Raw genomic sequence first — 25,920 nt, 5'->3', positions numbered from 1 at the left:
TACGCCATTGATGCTTACCTGAGTTGCACTGCTCTCGCCTTAAAGTAGAGAGCAGATTCGAGGGTGATAGTGTCTGATGGGACAAGTAATTTCACTTGATACCTCCGGTAGACTTTATTGGGCTGCTAGTAAATATTATTATAAACATAAAACGCGCTTTTCTATGTTGTAAACAGCTACTGTTATGGTCCGGACGCAGAAACTTAAGCTACCAGATATTTTGCTCGTTCATTTGGCAGCACATGGCACTAGACTGCTGTATCTCGCCATCGATGCGTGGTTGTAGCTATCGTTGTATGACCAAATGTATGGTCATGATCGAAACAGATGAGATTGGTGGCACAGGCACAGGAAACCGTGCACGTGGAGATATATACAGTCAGTGGTATTGGGTCTGTACACACAATCCATTATTACAGATGCAGCTATATATTAAAAGCTGTCCGCGGCTATATTATCACATAATGAAGACACATTCCCATTATTTATTGCCGCCACAATGAGCCCCATATTTTGCTGACTCCATTCTGCAGAAGTGTAAATAAGCTGGAGAGATATTTATGCTGAAGATAAATAAAAACATCTGTACATTTCCCTTTTGCAGAAGGAGGCAAATTTTGTCCTGCTTGCGAAGCGGAACGGACAAAACATCCGGCAGCACGTTGCAACTACCATTTGCCTTTTGATCTTTAGTTTCTCGCAAGTGTGAGTCAGGCCGAATCAATGGGCTTGCCCTTTTTCTCGAAAGAGACAAGCTTCGCGAGCATTGTTCTGGAAAATTAGTAGAGGAACCAGCGCCAGTACCAAAGTGTGCAGCCAACCACGATGAGGACAAAGCAATCCGCCCGTACGATATTAAAACACGCAATGATAGTGATAATTGCTCAAGGCCATCCCGGTTAGTACGAGCGATGTGCGAAGGCAGATTTCTGCTAAGTCTGTGCCTCTACATGCCCTATAGCATATAAATTCAGCAGTTAAATGTGCCCACTACCCCGATCACAGTACGGGAAGTGCGGTACTCGTACAGCATACTTCAAAATAGTTATTTCGCAGTTCTACATCTCTGAATCTAAGACAAGCCATATTGCTTCCCACTGTACTTTCGCTCAGCTAAACCGGAGGAGGCAGTCCGGAAGCTGTTGGGCACCGAGGTCCGCAAGAAGTACTTTTACATGACCGGAGACATATCGCTGCTCATGCCAAGTGAGTTGGGCGTGCCGGTAATCTTCGACTACAAGCAGGCTGAGTTTATCTACGCAAAGCGAGAAAAGATGGGTCTCACACACGGTGACAACGCAGAGCTCAACTTGGACATCAAGCACCACTACCTGTAAGTGCACTTCTGTGACTAAGCCCAAGGCAGCGGGTCCGAATTCACGCTATAGTTGGTATGGATGCGCAAACGTTAGTAGCCCCGCAACCAACCTTGAGTGACTATACACCCGTAAGCAACTATTTGTCATGACATTGAGTGGGAAGGCCACAATAAAATTAAGGCACTGAAGACTGTGCCCATCCACACGCTTGTCTATGTTTCTGCACATTCTAACCTTTTTGTTGGCAGTCTCGCGTACACATATCAAATCATATCACTCAATGTGAACGCCACCAATGGCAAGTTTTCTTTTAGGAAACACTTGGCGTAACTGAGAGCCACAAGCAGTGTATGAAAAGTGATGAATGTTGGGCAGACAGATAAGGGCACGTATATTTCCGTCAGCAATGTAAGGGGGAAACGCTCAATTTTTTTAAAGAGCAATAATTACTCGTGACCTGCAACTCGGACCTAAAACGTGAATATGTACCATGGGACTTTCGCGCTGAACGCTTCGTTTTGTAAAATTCACTTATGTTCGACATAGCTGTAGAAGAGCTTTCAGGCCAATTATCAAAATCAAAGCCATAGGGTACGAAACTCCAATTCGGAGGCTCTATTGCAGAGGTCCAGTGTCCACCGTTGTGGCCACAGACATTTATTGGGTAATAAAAAAATCCACAGTTCCACCACCTACCAAACCGTTCGCCTTTGCCACAGTCCCATCACGAGCATATTACAATATGTTTAGTTGATCAGTGACCCGCTGCAGAAAGTAATCAGTATAAGCACGTGGGCGTCTTCCATAAAACGTGTTCATGTTCCAACCTTTCATTTCAAAATGGCATCAGGCCGTTCACTTACGCCATGTTTGACCAAAGCTCATCCAGGTTGCAGAAACAGGCTTCCACACAGCAATATAAACGCACATTCACGGTGCTTAGCTACGCCGTTTATTTTCTAAACATATTTAGTAAATGCCCACGCAGGTGGACGCCGGGCTTCACGTGGTTAATTTAAAAGTTCTGCGCCATTCTCTGTTACATTCTTGATGCGGTGCGTATAAAAACGAGCAATGGATAACGTCCAGAGACATATGAAAGAATTTGTCTGATGAAACGCTCTCGGCATCATATTGCACAACCACACCAAACATTAATCCCGTTATGTTCGAATTTTCTCCCCTCCCGAACAGATACGACGTCGCGTCAAGCCAGATGCTCAGCTTAGCACCAGAGTTCACCAAGCTGGCCCTAGGAACGGGCTACAGAGCGCGAACCGTCATCTCCTGGCCGCTCGACCTCAAGGCGACTCTCGCACCGCTCGAGGGTAGGCTGAGCCTGCGCCGTCCTCTACATCTGCCCTGGAACGTTATCAACCACAGATTCCAGCCCTTCACGTTCGCTATACCATACGAAATCAACGCTAATCCTGCACACGTGATGGCCGAGTTTCCGAAGCTGGTGAAGCTTCTCTACCGACCTGAAGAGCTGACCGAGGTAAAAAAAAGTCAATGAAAAAATTTTGGTGCGAAAGCATCGATTGGCCAATTGAGCGATAAAGTCAGCGTCTGTAGCAGTGAAACGGTACCTAAATTCCCGTTGGCTGAGACGCGACGACAAGTGTGCGCCTCGGCGGAGTAAAGCGGGTGAAAGGGAAGACGTGCTGTCGCGATAGCAGGCCAGGTGTTAGGTGAGGGGAGAGGGTATCATCGCGACGCCACGTCACCATCGCTCTGAGAAGCCTGTGTTATCCGCGCGATGCTTGTCCGCGCAAGCTCTCACCGACCTTCTAACTTCGCCTCGGTAATCGCTATAAAGGGAATGTGGTATAAAGAAAGACGCAGTTTCGCCCGAAAGGCGAAGCATCGATTGCGATAGCAAACTTTGAGGCAGCCATGCCAAGTAAAGATCGTACTTTTATCGACCGTACCAACTTGTAAACATTCGTTTGCTAACTAAATTAATGAGCATGGTGTCAGTGAGCACAACAAACATGAACACATCATAGTCGATGACTGCGGACACTCACTGTCAAAACGATGGCGTGAGGAAACGCGGCAGCAGCACCAAGCGAAGAGTCATTCGCGCTGTCTATCGCTTCAACGCGAAGAGGACACACAGCACGCACAAAGCTACGAGCCACCGACGTACCTAGACTCTGCCCCAACCGCAGATCGTTCTCAAGATACGGCCGCGCGACCCTGCCCAGCCGTCACATGCGCAGTTGCAGCCGGAGAGAACGCCTGTGCGCGCGTGACAGCATGCTTGTTAATTTAGTTAGTAAGCGAATGTTTACATTTTTATACGGTTGATAAAACTTTCCTTGGTTCGTATACCTGTCTAATAATTTGTTATAGCAATCGATGTTTCCCCTTTCTGGCGAAAGTGCACGGTATTCTTTTCGTAAAGAGTGCACCAACCCTGCCTACAGAGCTCCATCGCTCTGCATCAAAGTTCAAGGAAGTGTGTAGATATGTTTAGTACTTAGTAGTCGTGTGGCTTTCAGTTCAAGGAAGTGTGTCTATGACTGTCCCGTGTTTTTGCGCTGTAAACTCGTGAGTACAGGGACTACCTGGAGAGTACATCTTCAATAAGTGGGCAAGTAATGAAAGTAGGGCGAGTTGGCATTGGTTAAAATTGCAAACAGGGTGAAAGGACAACTCAAGGCAATGCCTGCATTGAAATTATACATTACAGAATCAGCTGTTCATGTTTCCCTCGAGGGCATTCTCTCCACTTCTCTTCGGTGCGCCACATTTGAGTTGAGATAATCAATCGTGAAACACGTGATAGGTCAAAGCCAAAGAAAATATCGAGCTAAATATAGCTGGACTTTGTGAAGTGCTTGTCCAGATATTAGCGGAAATCATACTAAAATGGATTTGGTGGAAATTTAGAGTCCATCAGTAATTAGTAAAATTAACGGAGACAGCCTGAAGCACTGCTCTATCAATGTCTGAGTGCTTTCATACCTTAGCTTTGTATAGATCACTTGAAAGGTATAAAATTCAAGTTATCGATGCCTTAGGAGACGACGTTATACACAAGGCCGTATAGCAGTCTAGGTGTGACAAAACTGGCATGAGTGCAAGATAAATGTCCGTGTCGGGGGTTAGGTTCGCCAAAATGGTGGTGCATAACAGCATCATATAATAGAATGCACAAACAAAGCATATCCGCTCAGTGTCACGCATAAGCAAAAAGAAACGCACATTGTAGAACGGACAGATAGAAGCGATAAAAACAGTGAAAAGCTACGAGGAGTAGATAAAAAAAAAGGAAGAAGGATGCGGCTTTATATGAGCTAACAGATACGAGGACCAATTTCATGGGCCGGACGTTTATCGAATATTAGAGAGGCTCCAATCCTACGTAATGCATTCACCTCGCTCAACTGTACTGTGTGGACCTGTAATCCTTTAATGCACGCGAAAGATCGTTGTGATAAAAAAAAATTTGCTAATAGGCTTAAATCTGGCTAAGAGGGGAAATCGTTTAGTATGAACATTGAACTGCAAGGAAAATTTTAAAAAAAATTAATTATGGGGTTCTACGTGCCAAAATCACTTTCTGATTATGAGGCATGCCGTAGGGGGGGGGGGGGGGGGTACTCCGGAAATTTGGACCACCTGGGGTTCTTCAACGTGCACCTAAATCTAACTACACGGGTCTTCTCGCATTTCGACCTCTCGCAGCTCGTGCTTGGCAGCCCAACACCATAGGCGCTAAGCAACCACGGCGGGTGCAGGGAAATAAGACGCACGTGGGTGAAGGCTTTAAGAAGAGCCAGATAACGCTTCGGATCTAGCGACCACCAGTTGAGGTCGGCCCGCAGCCGAAGAGCACTTGGAGAGGCAGTGCTTTCCTCATGCCATGCCATAACATGCTGGGGCAGTTCAGAGCATGGCCGAGCTGGAAGGTGTTAATGACAGTGAGCAGGACGGCAGCAGGAGAGAGTGGGGGGATTTATGGAAAGCCATGGTAGTTAACCAGAGGTAGTTTGGGTACCCTGCACTTGGGGACGTGGGTAGTGGGATAAAAAGCAAACGACCTCGTAAGGAGAGAGAAAAACAAATGATCTCTACGAAAAGAAAGGGTCCCTGCGACTTATTTGATAATAAATAAAACCTACGTCGAGACTGTCTACACAAAATTTTAAAGAAATCTTAGGATATTAATGCTACGTTTTGTAAGCTTATAAAAAACGTATGGACGCTTCTGCACAATGACCTTAAAAGTTTTTTTAGGCCACTGAGCTTTTACTGGAGATTGCCGGATGTTTGGGCGAGTGTCGCTAAGAGGGGACCCTATCTGTGGTATATGCTAATTATAGGGCACATCAATCTGCTGGGGATATCTTCGCGGACACCGCAATTTCAATAATGAATAGAAGAGACTATGTCCTATAATTCTGGGACGCTGACAATAATCATGCACACTAAGAAAGCGCGCAAAAACAAGCATTACAGGCAAACGACTGTGATTTATTTAGGTGCAGCAGCTTCAGGCCAGCCAGCGTGTTCTTGCCTACTTGCATGCATCTCGTTTTTTCGCGCTGTTTCGAACGGGTACTTGTAGCATGATCTTTAAGACAGTTGAAGTGAACCCTTTCACTTCGACGATGTATTATTATGTAAAAAACTTACTCTGGTAGATCTTTAACGGACCGTTAGGGTCGGCGCCCCCTCCTCCAGATTTAGAACAACAAACTCAAATGCACGCACACACGCAAACAAACTGCTTGTTTCATAGCAACTTGAAACGTCGATAAGAGGGGATTTCTTGCTATATGTTCCTTTTATTTTAATGCCATTTACTCGGGCGCATGTGCAGTTCGACCAGCACTACTTCGACGACACCTTTGGCGTCGGCCTGAACGTCAAGGGCCACTTGATCAGCAAGGGCCTGCACCGGGCCGCGCGCGAAGTCTACCACGAGATGTCATTCCGGGAGCGCTTGTTCTACATGGCCGTCAATCCTCACTGGCACCCACGTGACATCAAGATCTACGCCCTCCCCGCTGCTAAAGACCCCACCAAGGAAGTGAGTCAAGAAGGCCGCCTTCAAATGCAGACGTGACACGTTAGGTGTGAGAAAAACCAGACAGAAATTAACAGAGAGTCACGGCTGCTTTTGATTAGAAGACGGAGCGGGACGAGCGTTGGCCTTACAATCGCAAATTATCATAACAGTCGGGAAAATTTGACTGCTTTCCCAGCGTAAGGTTCACGCGTTCTTATTCTACTATTTCTTATTCTGAATTTCTCTTCTTGCTTTGCTGCACACGGCAATTATGAGATGTGATAACTGCAGAAACGGAATGACAGCCATTCATTAAACAGCTGCGTGGCCTGTTCAATGAGCACTTCTCAATTTGGTGAACCGTATCATGAGCACAACCTGCACATATCAAAAATACACGAGCAGCATCTTTCTTTGTATCAAGCCATATACAACAGATGTGAAAAATACACAGTGCCAGAAATAACAAATGCTACATGATGGCGCCTCACTAGCCTCTTAAACGAATAAAACATCTGAATTCGACAAATTCAACTCCTGCCCGAGAAATTTTAAAGATAAAAGAATGGTTCACTGTTAAAGAGGTACCTCTACGCGGGAACTATTTTCGGCTGCAGTACGCACTAAAAACCATCATCATATCAAAAATGTACGAAGAGTGCAGACAGTTTGATCAAATTTAACGCTGGATAGATGTCAGAGGATCTTACTACAATATCAGGCAAGCAGATAATCCTTTTAATTTCAGACCTTCGGGCAAGCATGCAGCTTATCAAATGAGGACCACCGGGAGAAGTGAACCACGCTACAGTAGCACATAACAAAAAAACATAGTGATTCAAATATCTTACCTCCTACATGGCTATTTTCTTGATTAAATTAATTAAATTATGGGGCTTTACGTGCCAAAGCCACTTTCTGATTATGAAGCACGCCGTAGTGGAGGACTCCGGAAATTTCGACAACCTGGGGTTCCCTAACGTGCACCTAAATCTAAGTACACGGGTGTTTTCGCATTTCGCGCCCATCGAAATGGCTATTATCTTGAGCCATAACTATTGTTTCCTGGTATGTCTCTGAAGAAGTTCCAAGAAGTACATAAAATGACTAATTATTTGATAATATTATGTTCTAATGTGCGGTTCGTGCTCTGTGCTTCCATTGCAGCTTCATAGGGGCTCTACGGGGCCACGCAGTTGAAAGCTTATGTACGAATCACCTAACGCAGACTTGGAGAACAAGTGCAGCAAATGAATGCATAACATACATAAGGCAAGAAAATTCTAATCAGCAAGCACTCATGTCCAGCTCCCCCACGTTAAAACCCGTTTAAAGCACGGTCTTCTTGAATCTCTCTTTTAGCTGGACATCGACATTTCGTACAAGTTCTTGGAGCCAGACGACGAACGGAACAGTCACTTCAACGTGCACGACCAAATCGCCGATGATCCCGAGGTGCCTTCCACCCACGTCCTGAAACTCGACGTCAACTTCAATGGTGACACCAAGCAGCGAAAGGTGGCCGCCGAGTTGCGGTACTCTTTCAATCACGACCTCTTCAACCACAAGCTGCAGTTCTTCTACGACAGGACGCCGTTCAGCCACGCTGACACTGAAGGGCTGAAGGTAAGCCTTGTAATGCCGGGCGTATCGCGGCTTTCTTACGCGCACTGAACGGTTCGCAACCGCTAGCAAAATGGACAAGTAGCGCAAATGAGCTCACGCTCTTTGAAAGTGTGCTCAGTAAAGATGTCGGAAAGAATACAAGCGATGTCGCATTAGTACATTTTAAAGCTTGAAGTATGTTATTCAACACCCTGTCGAAGTGTCACTGGTAGTTTGCAAAAAGATATGTTTTCTTTTTTGTTTACTCTTTGAAGCAGTTGCTCAAATTAGTGACTGTTAAACTAGTGTACCACCAGTGAACTCTATAATGTAAACGCAGATGACGCATAAAGAAACAGGAGAATCTGACAAGTGCTAAAACTTATTCTGTCAATGCAGCATGCAAGTAATTTGTTGCATGCACCGCAAACGCACAGCTTGAAAATTTGTATAAACCATATGTGACGTACAGGGTAGCTATATGAAGAAGTATGCGAATAAAATTTGGATCAGTTTGGCACACAAGGCGTTTTCAAGTATACCATCAATTTGCTTATGGTATGAAATTGACCATACGCATAGTCTATCGAATATTAGTGCTATGTGTACGTCTTTGAGTGGAATTCCCAAAGACGCCATCGTCATAAACCATGGGAACTAAATTTTGCTCGTTTTCCGTAGAAATGTTCTCAGAAAAATAATAATGATGACAATAAATTAACGGGACACCTGGTAAGTCTCCAGGCTTTGCGAAGAAGGGTTTGTATATGTGCTGTGCGGAATATTTCCGTTTCGTGCAACCATGCCGAAGAATAATAATACTGACACGTGTACCTATATTTATCGGGCGACCACGTTTCGCCGTCTAACAAATCTTATCGCACAGCGCGGGACGCGCTTGCATGTATCCGAAGTTTCTGGAAAGTTATCGATGCTTCTATCCGCAGTCTGTTGTCGCGGAACCTTGTGTTATCTGATTTATTTGCCTGACGCGAATGGTGTAGAACTTTGTGGAAGGCACGCGGGTCCCAACGATTAGTCTGGAACATTCGACGATTCTGTATAAAAGCCGACGCGCTTGACCCGCTGATCAGATTTCCGACGATCGCCGACTGTGTTCGCCGCTTTCGTTGTGCTATAAGTGTAGCCTGTTTTGTGGGCACAGGTTCGCCCAATAAAATCTAGTTTTGCCTTTCACAGTATCGCCACTGTGTTCTTAACGTCACCACCACGTGACATCTGGTGGAGGTGCTTTTCGTTCATGTACCGGACGCCCCCGACAAGCCGTGATCCAAGCCCGGACCGCAAAGAGAACACCAACGTAGTCCCGGAGCATCGAGGAAGCCGCCGTTTTCAACAGCTGCCCCCGGAGCACGGACTTCTGCCTGAGAAGACCTAGAAGATTGTGGACAAGGCAACCCCAATGGCAGCCCCAGCGTCCCCCATCGTGCTGCAGCAGCCCAGGGAACCTCCGACGTTCCGCGGATCAACATTTGAGGACCCGGAAACCTGGCTCGAGACGTATGAGAGGGTCGCTAGGTTTAACAGTTGGGACAGCGACGACAAGCTGCGGCATGTCTATTTCGCACTGGAAGACGCCGCCAGGACCTGGTTCGAGAATCGAGAAGCCACCTTAACGACGTGGGACCTGTTCCGAAGCGGCTTCTTGCAGACGTTTACAAGCGTCGTGCGAAAAGAGCGAGCCCAAGCACTACTAGAAACCAGAGTGCAGCTGCCAAACGAGACGATCGCGATCTTCACGGAAGAGATGGCCCGTCTTTTCCGGCACGCCGACCCGGAAATGTCAGAAGAGAAAAAAGTCCGCTTCCTGATGCGGGGCGTCAAGCAAGAACTTTTCGCAGGACTTATTCGTAACCCGCCGAAGACCGTAGCTGAGTTTTCGGCAGAGGCATCGACGATCGAGAAAACCCTGGAGATGCGCACCCGGCAATATAACCGCCAGGGGCTCACGCCGCAGTACGCCATCCAAGGACTGGATTCCGGCGACCTTCAGGAGACCATCAGGGCCATTGTGCGCGAAGAACTGCGCAAGGTCCTGCCTTCGTCGCAGCCCCAAGTGGCCTCGATCGCCGACATCGTCAAAGAAGAGGTGCACCGATCGCTTGGAGTTCCCGAGCTGCAACCACAATTACCGCAGCCCCATCCAGAAGCGATGACATACGCCGCCGTCGCACGCCGTCAAGGTCCCCCTCCGCGACCACGCCAGGGCCCTGCAACGACGCAATTCCGTCGTCCGCCGCCGCCGCCGCCAGCACGCCCACCCGTCGCCCAGCGTACCTACGCGAGGAAGACGGACATTTGGCGAGCCCCCGACCACCGCCCGCTCTGCTATCACTGCGGAGAAGCCGGCCATGTCTACCGCCGATGCCCATACCGCGACCTGGGATTGCGAGGGTTCGCCGTCGACGCACCGCGCCCTCGGGAAGGTCAACGCCCTCGTGACTTCGCCGACTACCTCGCCGCTACTCAGTGGAGCCCTCGACGACCGTCCCGTTCGCCGTCACCAGGCCGCTACCTGTCGCCACAGCGCCGACCATACACTGGCCCAGCCCGGGGTCGGTCCGTCAGCCCATATCCGGAAAACTAAAAGCAGCAACCGATGGAGGTGCGGTTGCTGTTCGTCGAACTGACGAAGATCCTCCGCCGCCGACGAAGACGCCGAAAAGACTACCTCGACGACATAACAACGACGTCACACCGCCGTCCCGACGAAGTCTGGCAGGAAAGAACACGCCGACGAAAGACCACTTGACGACGCCACGTACCAACCACAGGTCAACTCGACGCAGCCGTGATCCGACGCTGAGGCCTAACTGTAACGCAAGACAAAGAACCACCGACCTCGACGTGCTTCTCGACGGCCACGCAGTTACCGCCTTAGTAGACACAGGAGCCGATTACTCCGTCATGAGTGGACCCATCGCAGCCCAATTGAAGAAAGTTAAGACTGCATGGGAAGGCCCGTTAATTCGGACCGCTGGAGGACACCTCATCACGCCGAGTGGAATCTGCACGGCAAGAATTACCATTCATGACCGGACTTACCCTGCCACCTTCGTTATCCTGCAACAGTGTTCACGAGACGTCATTCTCGGCATGGACTTCCTGAACCAACACGGCGCAATCATCGACCTGAAGTCGAAGTCAATAACGCTGTCGGAAGATCAAGCGATACCGCCGGAGAGCCCTCGTAGTCACCACGCCTTGAGTGTGCTCGAAGATCAAGTGAGCATCCCGCCTCGCTCCAGCATTGTTATTTCGGTCGGCACCGAAACACCCACTGACGTAGAAGGCGTCATCGAAGGCGACCAACGTTTGCTGCTCGACCGTGAAATTTGCGTCGCAAGAGGGATCGCTCGACTGCACGGAGGAAACACGAAAGTGTTGCTGACAAACTTCAGCCAGGAGTTCAAGCACATCAACAGGGGCACGGCGATCGCATACATCGAGGAAATTCAGGAAACCAGCGATGCCTTTGTCATCTCGGATTCTGTTGCATCTACCCCGACGACCGTGGTTCCCGAGCCAGACTTCGACATAAATCCAAGTCTCCCCGTGATTAAGCAGCAACAGCTCAGAAGTCTGCTTCGACGATACAAAGACTGCTTTTCGACGTCATCGAGGATTCGACAAACACCAGTCGCAAAGCATCGCATAATAACCGAAGAGTGCGCTCGACCACTACGCCAGAGCCCTTACCGAGTTTCGACGCGAGAACGCGAAGCTATACGACAACAAGTCGATGAAATGCTGCGCGACGACATCATCCAGCCGTCGAAAAGCCCGTGGGCGTCTCCGGTTGTTTTAGTGAAGAAAAAGGACGGAACCCTACGTTTCTGCGTCGATTATCGTCGACTGAACAAAATCACGAAGAAAGACGTATACCCCCTCCCACGGATAGACGACGCATTGGATCGGCTCTGCAATGCTAAATACTTCTCATCGATGGACCTCAAGTCTGGCTACTGGCAAATAGAAGTCGACGAAAGGGATCGCGAAAAGACCGCCTTCATCACGCCAGACGGCCTCTATGAATTCAAGGTTATGCCATTTGGACTGTGCTCGGCGCCTGCAACGTTCCAGCGCGTGATGGACACTGTGTTAGCAGGATTGAAGTGGCAGACGTGTCTTGTTTACTTGGATGACGTCGTTGTCTTCGCCGGAAATTTCGACGATCACCTTAAGCGGCTTGCGACGGTATTAGAGGCCATCAAGTCATCAGGGCTCACTCTGAAGTCGGAAAAGTGCCGCTTCGCTTACGATGAGCTTCTATTCCTAGGCCACGTCATCAGCAAATCTGGAGTACGCCCTGACCCGCAGAAGACAGCTGCCATCGCAAAGTTCCCGCAGCCAATCGACAAGAAGGCAGTGCGCAGATTCCTTGGCATGTGTGCCTACTATAGGCGCTTTGTCAAGGACTTTTCACGTATCGCTGAGCCACTGACACAGCTAACTAAATGTGACGTCGAGTTCAAGTGGGAAACGCCGCAGGCCGACGCATTTCAAGAACTCAAACGACGCATGCAGTCGCCGCCCGTACTTGCGCACTTCGACGAGCACGCCGATACCGAAATCCACACTGACGCCAGTAGCCTAGGCCTCGGTGCCGTGCTAGTCCAGAGAAAAGATGGTCATGAACGCGTGATAGCTTACGTTAGCCGGTCGTTGTCAAAAGCGGAAGGCAATTATTCTACGACTGAAAAGGAATGCCTCGCTATCATTTGGGCTACAGCAAAATTCCGCCCTTACCTCTATGGCAGGCCATTCAAAGTCGTCAGCGACCATCACGCGTTGTGTTGGTTAGCTAACTTAAAGGACCCTTCAGGACGGCTGGCCCGGTGGAGCCTCAGACTACAAGAATATGACGTCACGGTAATATACAAGTCCGGAAGAAAACACTCCGACGCCGACTGCTTATCACGTGCCCCCATCGATCCCCCGCCGCAAGACGACGAGGACGACGACGCCTTCCTTGGAATAATAAGCGCGGAAGACTTCACTAAACAGCAGCGAGCAGACCCGGAGTTAAAAGGCCTCGTCGAATACTTGGAAGGGAACACCGACGTTGTCCCTAGGGCATTTAAGCGCGGGTTGTCTTCGTTCACGCTACATAACAACCTTCTGGTGAAGAAGAACTTCTCACCAGTCCGCGCCAGCTACCTTCTTGTTGTACCGTCAGCGCTGCGTCCAGAAGTACTGCACGCCCTACACGACGACCCAACCGCTGGGCACCTCGGATTCTCCCGGACGCTGTCGAGGATACAGGAAAGGTATTACTGGCCGCGTCTGACCGCCGACGTCGCCCGTTACGTCAAAACATGCCGAGACTGTCAGCGGCGCAAGACACCACCGACAAGGCCAGCAGGGTTACTACAGCCGATCGAACCTCCTCGTCGACCATTCCAGCAGATTGGGATGGATTTGTTGGGGCCGTTTCCGACGTCAACATCCGGGAATAAGTGGATCGTCGTGGCGACGGACTATCTCACCCGCTTTGCTGAAACTAAAGCTCTACCAAAAGGCAGCGCAGCCGAAGTGGCGAAATTTTTCGTCGAGAACATCCTGCTGCGACATGGTGCCCCAGAAATCCTCATCACCGACAGAGGAACGGCTTTTACAGCAGAGCTCACCCAAGCCATTCTGCAGTACAGCCAGACAAGTCACAGGAGGACAACTGCCTACCATCCGCAGACGAATGGTCTCACGGAGCGCCTGAACAAGACCCTCGCCGACATGCTAGCAATGTACGTCGACGTCGAACACAAGACCTGGGATGCCGTCCTGCCGTACGTAACATTCGCTTACAACACGGCGGTGCAAGAAACAACACAGATCACGCCGTTTAAGCTGGTTTACGGCAGGAATCCGACGACGACGCTCGACGCCATGCTGCCGCACGTCACTGACGAGGAAAATCTTGATGTCGCTAGCTATCTCCAGCGCGCCGAAGAAGCCCGACAGCTCGTCCGCCTGCGGATCAAGAACAAGCAGAGGACCGACAGCCGACACTACAACCTCCGACGACGCTTCGTCGAGTACCAGCCCGGCGACCGTGTTTGGGTATGGACCCCGATACGCCGGCGAGGACTCAGTGAGAAGCTGCTGCGACGCTATTTCGGACCCTACAAGGTCATCCGACGTATTGGCGCACTAGACTATGAGGTCGTGCCAGACGGCATTTCGCTGTCACAGCGACGCCGCTCAAGACCTGAAGTTGTCCACGTTGTGCGACTCAAGCCGTACCACCAGCGTTGACGAACTTTGGGACTTCGCGTAACTGACCTTTGGACTTGGTTTCTTTTCGTTGTTTTGTTAATTATGTTTAATAAGTGTCCTTTTGTGTTTCGCTCTTATATTTGTAGCATCGGGACGATGCTTTTTAAGAGGGGGGTATTGACACGTGTACCTGTATTTATCGGGCGACCACGTTTCGCCGTCTAACAAATCTTATCGCACAGCGCGGGACGCGCTTGCATGTATCCGAAGTTTCTGGAAAGTTATCGATGCTTCTATCCGCAGTCTGTTGTCGCGGAACCTTGTGTTATCTGATTTATTTGCCTGACGCGAATGGTGTAGAACTTTATGGAAGGCACGCGGGTCCCAACGATTAGTCTGGGACATTCGACGATTCTGTATAAAAGCCGACGCGCTTGACCCGCTGATCAGATTTCCGACGATCGCCGACTGTGTTCGCCGCTTTCGTTGTGCTATAAGTGTAGCCTGTTTTGTGGGCACAGGTTCGCCCAATAAAATCTAGTTTTGCCTTTCACAGTATCGCCACTGTGTTAACGTCACCACCACGTGACAATACTGTATATACGTTTCAACTTTATATTGATTTTATTTTATTTATTTTTACGTCGCAGGGAATACGCATGCAATCGAAATTTAATTTGATTCGTTTTTTTTGTCAACCGCGCGCCTAAGCGCGACATAACTTCATTCACTATTTGGTTCAATTAATTTTTTGCACGGCATTCAGTAGTATTTTCATCCCTCACGACACCTTATTCTATAGGGTGTCCCAACAAACTTTAGACAAGCGTTTGAATGAAAAAAAAATTAAATACACAGTGCAAAATACGATCCCAACCCTGCGTTACACGGTCGTCACACCTCTGACGACCGAACACAATGAATTTCATAGTTGTATTTTGCACCGCCTTTCTTATTTTTTTATTTTTTCATTCAGCAGCTTGGCTAAATTTAGCTAGCCCACATGGTATATATAAGTGAAGTGGTGCAGCGGGAGGTACGTGCTACTCTGTTACCGATCTCCGTGCTAAACCAATTTCATTTTTTCAAGCCCGGAGTGGGTGTAGAGGGTTGTAGCAAAGTGAAGGGAAAAAAAATTGCTTCTGACTGTTCATCTGATTTCTGCAGATCTGCCTGAACGCATCGGCGAAATTTCCCAAGCCCGACTGGAGCGTAACTAACATGGCTACGTTCTACGCGGGCCACCACATCGACGCCCACCTTGACGTCCACTATGGAAGCACCTGCGAAGCTGGCTCGAGTGTAAGTTTGCTGATTGACGCCGACCAGGATAAAACCTTGGTCGGTGGCCAAAATCAGTGGGCCACCGTCATCGTGCTCGACTGAGGACAAGCAAAGCTACCGGCACTTAGCTCTCACCTTGCGGAACTGAAATGTACTTCCTCGAGCGATATGAACGCGAACACCCAAAATTACTGTCAATAGCTCATAATGGCTAAATACTCAAGTGACGCATCATAATGTTTAATGAGACTGAATGTTTCAGGGTAAAAATACTTGTTGCTTGTGAACATGTTAGATTTGAATCCACACACCATGATGAATTGTTTCTGAGAAACAAATTAAGTGTTATCCGCTGTACAGTGGCGTCCGTTATTAAAGGGAACATCACTTCAACAAAGAGTAAGACAAACGTAAAATTTCTTTACGGTGGCACATTTCATGGTTTCTTTCATCAAGGTTATGAATGACCTGCATTAAAAATAAGAAACGAAAGCCCTCCAAACATAGTAAAACTAGCGGATGTTCGCTTAATTGAGTCACGACGTTATAAATTACAAACAGTAAGCATCAAAACAATAAATGGGATAATAACGAGAAAGAACTGGCTAAACTTTGAACAGAGGTAAGTCTGTAACACCACACCTACGTCATCGTCACTGCGGGGTATCGCTAAATATTTAAATAAAGAAGCAGGAACAGGATTTTCTACAGAGCAAACCAATCTGGATACGGAGACGCCATAGTGGAGAGTTTTGCACTTATATTGTCTATCTCGTATCGTCAATGAGTTCTAGATTCGAGCTACACGTGCGGCGGTGTTAAATTGAAATTGTAATTTGGTTTTCAATTTTTCTGCCAATAATCAAACTGCTTTTATTTCCCCTTGGAAAAGCAAACAGACCTCAAAAATAACAATCACTCCAAGCTAATTTAGAGATCCCTGTTGTGAGAAAGAGGGTAAGCTCCAAGAAACATTCAATCCTGTGTGAAGCTGTAGTACCTCGTTGTAGTCAGCACGTCAACACAACTACCCCCAAGTTTACTTGTTCTGTAGATGGCAGAGATGCTTCTTAACTTTGTATTCTTTTTCTCTAAGAACAGATCACGATTGACGGCAAGTTCACACACACCGACGAGGACGAGCAGCAGTTGGCAGCCGCGGCAGAAGGCAAGGCAGTCGGCAGGAACAGGTTCAGCAGCACATTCCTCCACTGGCTCGCAAACAAATGTCACCAACATCAAGAGAAGGGCATCCAGTTCAGCCACTACTGCTACAGACTGCTCCGTTACCCCAGTCGCCTCGGCAAATTCACCGCAGACGTAGAGTGGAAGAACTACAAGCCCGTGAGTATACAATGCCTCCGTCTTTTCCAAGCACTAGCTTCTTTCAGACAATGCGATCCTTCAACTAATCAACGCGTAATGTTTCAAAGTACGGTTGGTTGCTGATTTAACCGTAGATAGCTAAAAAGGGTGTAGTGCGGAAGGGTGTGAATAGCAATGTGGGGAAGCTTACTCTCTATGCGGCGATCTGCAGTGCCAGCTCAGTTTCTCTTGCGTCAGTTCGTGATCCACTTTGTATCATAACACATTCTTTGCGGATGTGTCATTCACATGTCCTTCTTTGTCCTTTAGATAGGTTACGTAATTACGAAATGCTACGATCACTAACCGGAACCTACCGCATTTAAACATATGTGCTGGAGGTTTATTCGATTACGATTATCGGTGATTTCTACCAGAATTATGTTGTCCTGAATAGAGACTACTATATCACCAGCAAATGTGCCTGCGCATACACACACAGACACAAAGTCCACAAGTTTAGTGTAGTGTCAAAGGACATTTGTTCTCAGTAAGTCGGCATCGGACTCAAAGCAATCAGCCCCTTTCTGTTTCTACTTGTCAGCCATATATTTTCTGTTAATCCTGACATCGACAAGGAGAGAATTTTCGGTTCGATGGCCATAATGTACGTCAATGCCTTGTGAAACAAAGTGGCAACTGGGGCCAACAAGTTATATATAGTTTTTCTTATCACTCTGCTGCGTCTACTCTCTGGTATTAAGGTCCATGGACGGGATAACAAACCACCCAGCCCTAAGGCATTCTTGTATCCCCAAAAGGAGATTATATTCTCTGCCTTCCATACCTCATGTCACCCATCTTTTCCCGGTCGTTTATTTATTTTGGACCAACAGCTTCATTCACCTTTTCTCTGCCCTTTCCTCTGCAAGGCAACTGCGTCATCATTTACGCCTAGATAGATGCACTGACAGGCTTCACGTCATTGACTGCCAGCGTTTCTAGCAACCCTAGCAAGACACCGTCATTTAAATGCCATTTTCTATAAACATATAACAAACGAGGCAACAAACCAGCCCTATAGGTAGGTGCACCTCATGCAGTTCCACCTCGCACTTACGTCGTTCGTACCCCAGGGAAGATTTTTTTTTTTTTGTTTCTCCTCGAAGTCGGCTTTCGAAAATGCAAATCACGTTAAATACACGTCTATTTTGACACTGCTTTGTCCCGCAGCTGCTGAGCCGCTTGTCACCGTACTACGCGAAACGCTACGCGCACAAACCCTGGAAAGCCGGCTTCCTGGGTGTGGTTCGCTCGTACTTCACGAGTGACCATGGCAAGCTCCACGTCGTCTCTCAAGTTCCATGGTGGAGAGTCGATGAGAAGCCATACACCAACATGATCGTCACGACCGAGGACGGCCACCACCACGAACACTGGGAGGTGCCCACATTTAGCAAGATCCTCGAGCCGAGGATCTTCTCGATAACCGGTTACTCGAACGCCGCGGAGTACTCCACGCTCTCCAGACACAGTAAGTGTTCCATCGGAAGCCTAAACCTTGAGGGGCTGTAAACCTCGAGGTTTAGGCACTGGCCCTGTCGCGCACAAAGAAGTCGGCGCAAAGCATCGATCAGACGAATTTGGCAATACGTACAATAAGTTGTGTAAATCCAGTCTTACGAAAATCCGCAAGAAGGTGGAAGGTTGCTGAAAAAAAAATTATAATCCTCCTGACTGTAGCATGAAGGTACAAAGGGAACAGATATGAATTTTTCAGAAAAAATTCATAGATCCCTATGGGTTTGATTTGCAGATTCATGGCATAATGGGTAGATTACAATTTCCCTATGGTATTCATGGTCCCTTTGTTTTGAGTTGTAGATTTTTAGACCACGCGCTGAGACCTGCTAGCCTTGCCAAAAGTGATGAAAATGATATCGATACCAGGCTGTGAAAAGTATATAAGGAAAACATGGCAACATGTCCTGGATTTCTGTCGCAGACCTTCAAGTAGGCATAGTTGGCGTATCATACACCAAATGTAGCCCAGTGTATTCAGATCACCGTGCTAGAGAAAACACAAAGACGTTTCCACCTCACTAACTTGTGTTGTTTGCAGACATGTATTAAAAACGCTATTTTCGTTCAGCATAAATAGGAAACAGTGCGGCGTCACGAAGTTTCGGCGACACTTCTGCAACATTTCAAGCAGAACAAGGCAGTCAGCAATATCTACCAGTTTCAATTTTCTGAGAACGCAATATTACCTCTGCTGGCCAAGTTTTCAAAACTCAGTTGGCTGATACTGCTAATCAAAGCGGAAAGCATCAAAGAAGCGCCAACATCTGCATCTACTCTCTCGCGACAATTATTTTGTATCTATTCTTCTTGCATGCAGTTTTTGTTTGGGCACAAACATGCAGTGTTCATTCACTTTGTGTTCCTCTATTCCTAGTTTCGATTCTACACGAGAACGCTTGGGCATCACTTGTCTAAAGATTAGCATAATACACTTTTATCTTTCTGCATAGATTTCTTGCCTGCGTTGCAAGTGTACTGCAGAGTGTGACGTCACTAAGTTGCAGAGGCACTTATGTAACATTTCATGCAGGCACGAAAATGAGAATATCTACCGACTTGCCTTTTCTGGGAACCCAATATCGCGAGTGCTAGGCAACTGTTCAAAAATTATTGAACAAATATTGTTGTTCAAGCCGGCGAACAGGGCGCAAGTGCCAAAACAGTCAAATATGCTTACTCTTCTTGCGTGCAGTGCATAGGCATTCACCGTGTTCATTTAATTCGTATTACCCTGTTGTACTTGCCTCAATACTTATATATCTCACAAGACCGTCAAACTTTTTCCGACTACAGAGTACTGTGACCTGCAGTATCTGAGCGTGCGCACTTTTGACGGCGCCGTGGTCCAACTGCCGGAGACGGACTGCTACAAAGTGGTCGCCCGCGACTGTTCGCCTAACAAGAGATTCCTGGTCCTGGTCCGTGCCACGAACAACCCTTCTCTCAGCAAGGTGAGGATTCGTCCCAAGCGGTCAACCTAAACGAAAGCAAACTTCATTCGTCGCGTCGGCTGGTTGTTTATAATCATCTGTCGAAGTAAGGTTCCGCACTGAATATCATATATTACTGAATGCACAATCCATTCACGTCATGTGTGTGCCTTTGACAATGAAGTCTAAACATGCTGAAGGGTTCACAGAAAAGTGGAGATATAAAGTTGTCAACAGTAGACAGACACGGGAAGCCTAAACCTGGAGCCAACGTTTCTTTATGGGACTAGTGTTCGTCAGGGGAAAAGACGAAAACGAGTCAACTTGTGGATAAGTGGCAGAGACTTCTTTTGTTCAGCTACTGTTGATCACTATGATGACGTTGCCTCATACTGTTGCCTTATATCGGCCAATATCCCTGCCTGCGAGCCTGGCCTATTATAGAATGATAAGCATCGACGAGTCTTCACGCAGCTTTACAGTGAAGTATACTTCAGAATGACGTCTCATGGTGGAGCAGCATACATTGAAGGAAACTTTGGACGCCATTAACAATTAATCCACACAGTGTCCTGAGAGTATGCTTAATGGTCTTTTGCAACATGTGTCCTCTTGTAAATGCATGTGATTTGCAATGGACGCTAAAGGCAACCACTTAAGATAAAGGCAGGAGATGCGGTTGCCTCAACTATCAGTTCGCAAAGTTGTTACTACCGGAGTTATTAGTGTGCATGATTAAGGCCTGCGTGTATGCGTGCTTGGCTGCTTCTTTTAATTTGATATCATCCTGGCTTCCTGGCCAGTTATTGGAATGGTACTATTGTGTAAGCACTGAAACGCTCACATATTTAAGGTACATTTTCTTCTTTGTGGCCATTGTAGATCTTTTAGGCACTTACGAATAATTTTCAGTTCAAAGCATGGCGTTAGGCGTCAAATATTAAGGTACTTATGGTTTATTGGCTGCTCAGAAACGACCGAGCAATTGGCAACTTTCTGAATCTATTGCAACCATGGGCATCTCTCTTTTAAACCATCAAGCTATAGTGTTCATGACCGGCATTATTATTAAGACATCAGAATACTATCGTCAACAGATTATTTAAGGCATATCCTCTATATCTTCCCAAGTGCAATAAATCGAATCTCATCTCTCTTTCTGCAATCGAACGCAGGCACTGAAGGTGTTCATCCACACGACCATGATTGAGATCTTGCCATTGGGTGATCAATCCGGTCTGGCGGTGCGCGTAGACGGCACCAAAGTAGACATCACGCCAGAGCAACCCTACAGCCACACCTCTCATGACGCTGAGCTGTTCAGGATCAAGAAGGAGGCCACAAAATGGTACAAGCTGGACTCCGAGCCTTACGGCCTCCATGTGGGATTCGACGGAAACTTGCTCGCGGTCGAGGTTAGTACAGCCATCGCATTTGTCCTAAGAACGGGGACAGCAGAATTTTAGAAGGGACTCAGATTTAGTTGTGCAATGAGTAGAACTCACACGAAAAAAAACTACCATTACTGCGAGTGCTAAATGTGAAAGCTAAGCTGATGCTCAAGAATCATCGCTTGCCAACTATTTTTCATTTCTATGTTTCTAACTTTGTACATTGAAAGGCGCAATTGAAACGGCAGTCTACGCAAAAGCTACAACTTATTCTTTCAATTTTGTCATTCCCATTTCTCTGGTCTTCGGCTTTCTTAGTGTTGCGGAAGTATTCTTCTCACGCTTCGCTCCAAAATGTGGTCCTTGTCTGCATATAAATCGCTGTAAAGTATAATGTGCATCTACATTGCTACCAATACATCGTTTCCCATAATAATACAGTATTTTCGGCATATGCATCCTCAATGATGTGGTCTAGGGGTTGTGTGGTTTACTATTGAATCCTCGGTATCCGTGCTGCAATCGGGTTGTTGCCACCAAAGATTGCTTTGTATTCTTGAATCAGGTCATGTGACCATTTACGGTACACTTGACATATACACATCATCGTCGACCTGACTGACCTCGTCTCGGCTGCGACCACGTCTCCGCTGTTACCACGTCTTTAAACTTGCTGCGCGGAAGGAACTGCCAATTCTTATACACAAACTGTATATCGAGATCGGCTATGGACGAGCCGAACAAATGGATGGCGCATACTGTTCTCACTATAGGTCAGTATGCCCGGTGTTTAGGACCATACCATAGCTAACTACAAAGCTTGTTAAGGAGCATTTTTAATAGAAAGCTTGTGATCTTCTAAGACTTTACGAACATGAGGACAATTCCGTCACGAATTGGACACCAAAAAGCACCTCGCATTGATCGATGGGATCTTACGCAGCAAAGGAACACGGCAGTTGTGACACGCCACATAGACGTGGGTACTTGGGGGCTAATTTTGATAAGCATGCACCTGGGGTTAATGAACGAGAACCAGAAACGCGCTGCGTGAACATTTTTTGAATTAACAACTGATCGGAATGTCACCGCCGTTGCAGGGATGCGAAATCGCAACCTCGTGCTAAGAAACAGAACTCCATATCCATGAGTAACCGCGGTGCGGTGTGTATGCGGGAACTTACTGTTCCCGCCTGCCCCCGATCGTACGCTGCCCGCTCACATCAGTAATCGAATCGTGGGCGAAATTTACAGAAGATACATCTTGTGGATATTGGACGTTGTTCTCGGAGGAGCATGTGGGAAATTGCATGTAAATTAGGGTCATAGCCCCGGACCATTCTGCACGTCTTCGTCGATATAACTTGGTTCTATGTAGTCTGCTTTACTTCAACTTTGATCGCACATTTGTGAATCACCATACTCGTTGGGTGACGGTTACCCAACGTCATTATCTTTCAGGCTGCACCATTCTACCGTGGAAAGCTGTGCGGCCTGTGCGGTAACTACAACCTGGACAAGAACCACGAGCTGTCCGGACCCGACGGCCACCTGTACAGCAACACGCTCGAGTTCGCCAGGAGCTACGTTGTGCCCAGCGCGGACTGCCACCCACCTGCACACTAGCTGTCCTTGGCAGTGGACTCTCTTATCGACCATCACATCATTACAACGAACATATTTTTGGCAAACTGTTACGATTAAAAAGAGGGTAGCCAGACTGGAAAGAAGTGACGGCGTCTAGCTTTCCCTGATCGCTACCCCCCCCCCCCCCCCCAATCGCAGAAAGATCTCAAATTTTAATCTTTCACAAAACTGCAAGCTCTTCATATCTTTTTATCAATTGCTTTAAAAAAGCCAATATAAGCCAATAGCACAAAGCACAAGTTCTTCATCTTCCGTGTATATGACAAAAGAATTCAAATAAAGAAAAATGTGATAAACTGACCAATTAGGTGTTTATGTTTAAAAGCGAAGTTAAATCTGGTCAACACATCCCATCAACGCGGCGTCAAAGGTTAGCCGAACGTCCACATTTTATTTATCGGACTTACATAATGAGGAAATACTGACAGAAAGAGCAGCTTCAATGAGAGCGACTGACACTACCATCAACCACAATGTTCGAATTATGCTAAGCGTTGGTAGTTTCATGAATCAATAATGAAATAAAAAATATTAAGCAGGCCGGCGACCTCCCTTTGACAGATTAACTTCCTCGCCTCTTAAATACAGGCCATTACTTTAAATAAAGGCTATCATTACTTAATAAATAAAGGAAAGAACTGAACAGATCAACTAATCAACCAGTCAGTCACTCAATGAAATACAAAAGGTAATAGACTTGTACAACCTGGCAGAAGCACAACCCCATTTCCAGCAAAGCTGTTTCTCTCGAGCAGTTGCAATAATTTGCAATAATAATTTCTGTCGAGTGCAAATAAATTACAGCTGAAACTCTATTTAACAAAGTGACGACCACGCTCAATTTATTTCGTTAAATCGGAAAGTTCGTATAATCGAGAAAGAAATTTTTCGGTCCTTCGAAATCTAAAACTGTAACGTAGTGACACGCAAAGGCTACCGCGTCATTAGACAGTTTTAGTATAGCGTAAAACGCTTACGTTAGCGTTAGCGTGCGACGCAACGCTAACGCAAAGAAAGGCTGCACTGCGTGGCACAAGGTAGTGTTTTAGAATAGCGGAACGGAGAAAAGCGCTAACGTTAACGCAAACATATACAGCGCCATCTAGATTTAAAAACACGAAGCGCTGGAAAGCCAAATCCACACGATATTTCGAGCTGATTCAATGCCGAATCCGCAAGTGTGTCCCTAAGTCAAGCTTATCCAAAGTCACAGTTCCTGCGTTAATTACGCATGTAGGTGTTTGGTTTCAGTGTTGTTTTGTCGAGAGTCGCGAAACACACCAATTATTCTTAGCATGTCGCGATCGGGTGTTCTGTGGAATCCATATTATCTGTCCGTTTTAAGTTGGGATGACATAGACGCCCTCATGCTTCGGGAACGAGAGTGACCGCGCAGGTTGTTCGCGTCCTCAAAAAGCGGCCTGCTCAACATCGAGGCTATTCCGGAGGGGACGTTTCGCCAGCAATTTCGCTTCCAGAAAACGAATTTCTCACTTCTTTCCACTTTTTTTTGCAACAGGCGCCCATCTTGACGTCCGTCCGAATGGGTTCAAGGCGAAAACCTCCTTCAGGAGGTTCATGTCGTTGTCGTTAGTTAAGCGCACACGCATTTTGACCACAGCACCGACCACACTACTTTCTTTTGCCGCGGAAAACGTGACATGCATCGGCTTGACATGCGGCTTTACACCAAGCGAATGAGCGAAATACACTTGGGCGCCATCTCCAGGCGGATACAGCAAACATGAGTAAACATAAGCAAACCTTCTCGTTAAGCCTACTGCACTGCTAATCGAGAGCGTATAGCGTAAGCAACGCCCATTTGTCACCTGTACTCCGCTGTCGAAGCATCATCACACACATCTAAAGCAAACACGAGCATTAGTGGGGAACGAATGAGCCGGACAGTGCAGGCCGACGGGGGCTCGACAGATTTGAAGCGGGCAGCTCTCAGTTCGACTGGCTCCGCCATGTTGCCGCACGTAAGGCTCCCCTTGCGTGCGTTAGCGTTCACCGCTAAATCTCGAAAATAGCGCACGCACGTAAGAGCTCCAGCACCGTTTACGTAGAGCGCATGCGCAGTGTGGTGCACGCAACGCTAACTCTTTGCGTTTGCTGCTTTACGCTATACTAAAGCTGTCTATTGTATTTGCCGCTAATCCAGCCATCTGTCGCATAAACCATGAAAGAACGAAAGAAACCACCGCCGCCTCCACCGAGGCGGTGTTGAATCGTCTGTTTTGTGCATGGGCGCGTCGCGCAGCCTCGTCAAAATAAAGATAGGATAGCGACCATGGCTCCTAGATGTTTTAACGCGATAGCTTTAGAGCGCACGTTCGAAGAAGAACCCGTCTGTGTCAAAATTAGAAAGAAATCACTGCTTTTTTTATCTAATTTATTTCTACTATCTTTGAGATCCCCACTCCTTTTTTTAGACTGCACAATACCCATGCGAACGGCCCAAACATTTAGACAGCACTAACTTCGGGCTCGGACCACATTACAAAACTGCACTGCCTTGGGGAACGGCCCACGAAAGCGACTAACGACACACATACTAGATGCAGTAAAGAGGAAGGGGGGGGGGGGGGGGTGTTACTCGCAGCAAATTCAGAAAACAGAGGCCATTATATTCACCTACCAACAGACGGCAATTTTTGCAGTGCGACCTGTCTTCCTGTCGTTGCAACAAAAAAATTATTGGGTTTAACGTGCCAAAACCACTTTCTGATTATGAGGCACGCCGTAGTGGAGGACTCCGGAAATTTCGACCGCCTGGGGTTCTTTACCGTGCACCTAAATCTAAGTACACGGGTGTTTTCGCATTTCGCCCCCATCGAAATGCAGCCGCCGTGGCCGGGATTCGATCCCGCGACCTCGTGCTCAGCAGCCCAACACCATAGCCACTGAGCAACCACGGCGGGTTGTCGTTGCAACAAAGTTGAGCGTCTCATAGAGGCAGCAGTTTATATCGTAAGACAGAGGTCTCGCTGCAATAAGGCCAGTTCTGTCGCGATGCGGCGGAGTTTTACCTTGTTTTATGTTTAGAGTCTCGTCGTGACAGAAATTTGTGTCCTTGGAAATTTCCGGAGAGT

At 47.3% G+C, this 25,920-nt stretch overlaps 1 protein-coding gene and 1 long non-coding RNA gene across 3 annotated transcripts in view; one reads left to right on the top strand and one right to left on the bottom strand.

Annotated features, from left to right (window-relative positions):
* LOC129386917 (vitellogenin-6-like) overlaps positions 1–23,125 on the top strand; it is a 53,582-nt gene extending 30,457 nt beyond the window's left edge. Inside the window, exons 16-25 of the mRNA XM_055075323.2 lie at positions 1,114–1,333; positions 2,514–2,817; positions 6,154–6,363; positions 7,705–7,968; positions 15,352–15,486; positions 16,570–16,812; positions 18,007–18,307; positions 19,651–19,808; positions 20,963–21,202; positions 22,640–23,125. Of these exons, the coding sequence (XP_054931298.1) occupies positions 1,114–1,333; positions 2,514–2,817; positions 6,154–6,363; positions 7,705–7,968; positions 15,352–15,486; positions 16,570–16,812; positions 18,007–18,307; positions 19,651–19,808; positions 20,963–21,202; positions 22,640–22,804 (2,240 nt within the window). The 3' untranslated portion in view covers positions 22,805–23,125. The remainder of the gene's footprint in view (positions 1–1,113; positions 1,334–2,513; positions 2,818–6,153; positions 6,364–7,704; positions 7,969–15,351; positions 15,487–16,569; positions 16,813–18,006; positions 18,308–19,650; positions 19,809–20,962; positions 21,203–22,639) is intronic.
* The window catches only part of LOC140214012 (uncharacterized), a 185,075-nt gene that overhangs the window by 94,707 nt on the left and 64,448 nt on the right, over positions 1–25,920 (bottom strand). The window lies entirely within an intron of this gene.

The sequence above is a fragment of the Dermacentor andersoni genome, chromosome 11, assembly GCF_023375885.2.
Source record: "Dermacentor andersoni chromosome 11, qqDerAnde1_hic_scaffold, whole genome shotgun sequence".
NCBI lineage: Eukaryota > Metazoa > Arthropoda > Arachnida > Ixodida > Ixodidae > Dermacentor > Dermacentor andersoni.
Note: the sequence above shows the minus strand (reverse complement) of the source record. Positions and strands in the feature narration are given on the sequence as shown.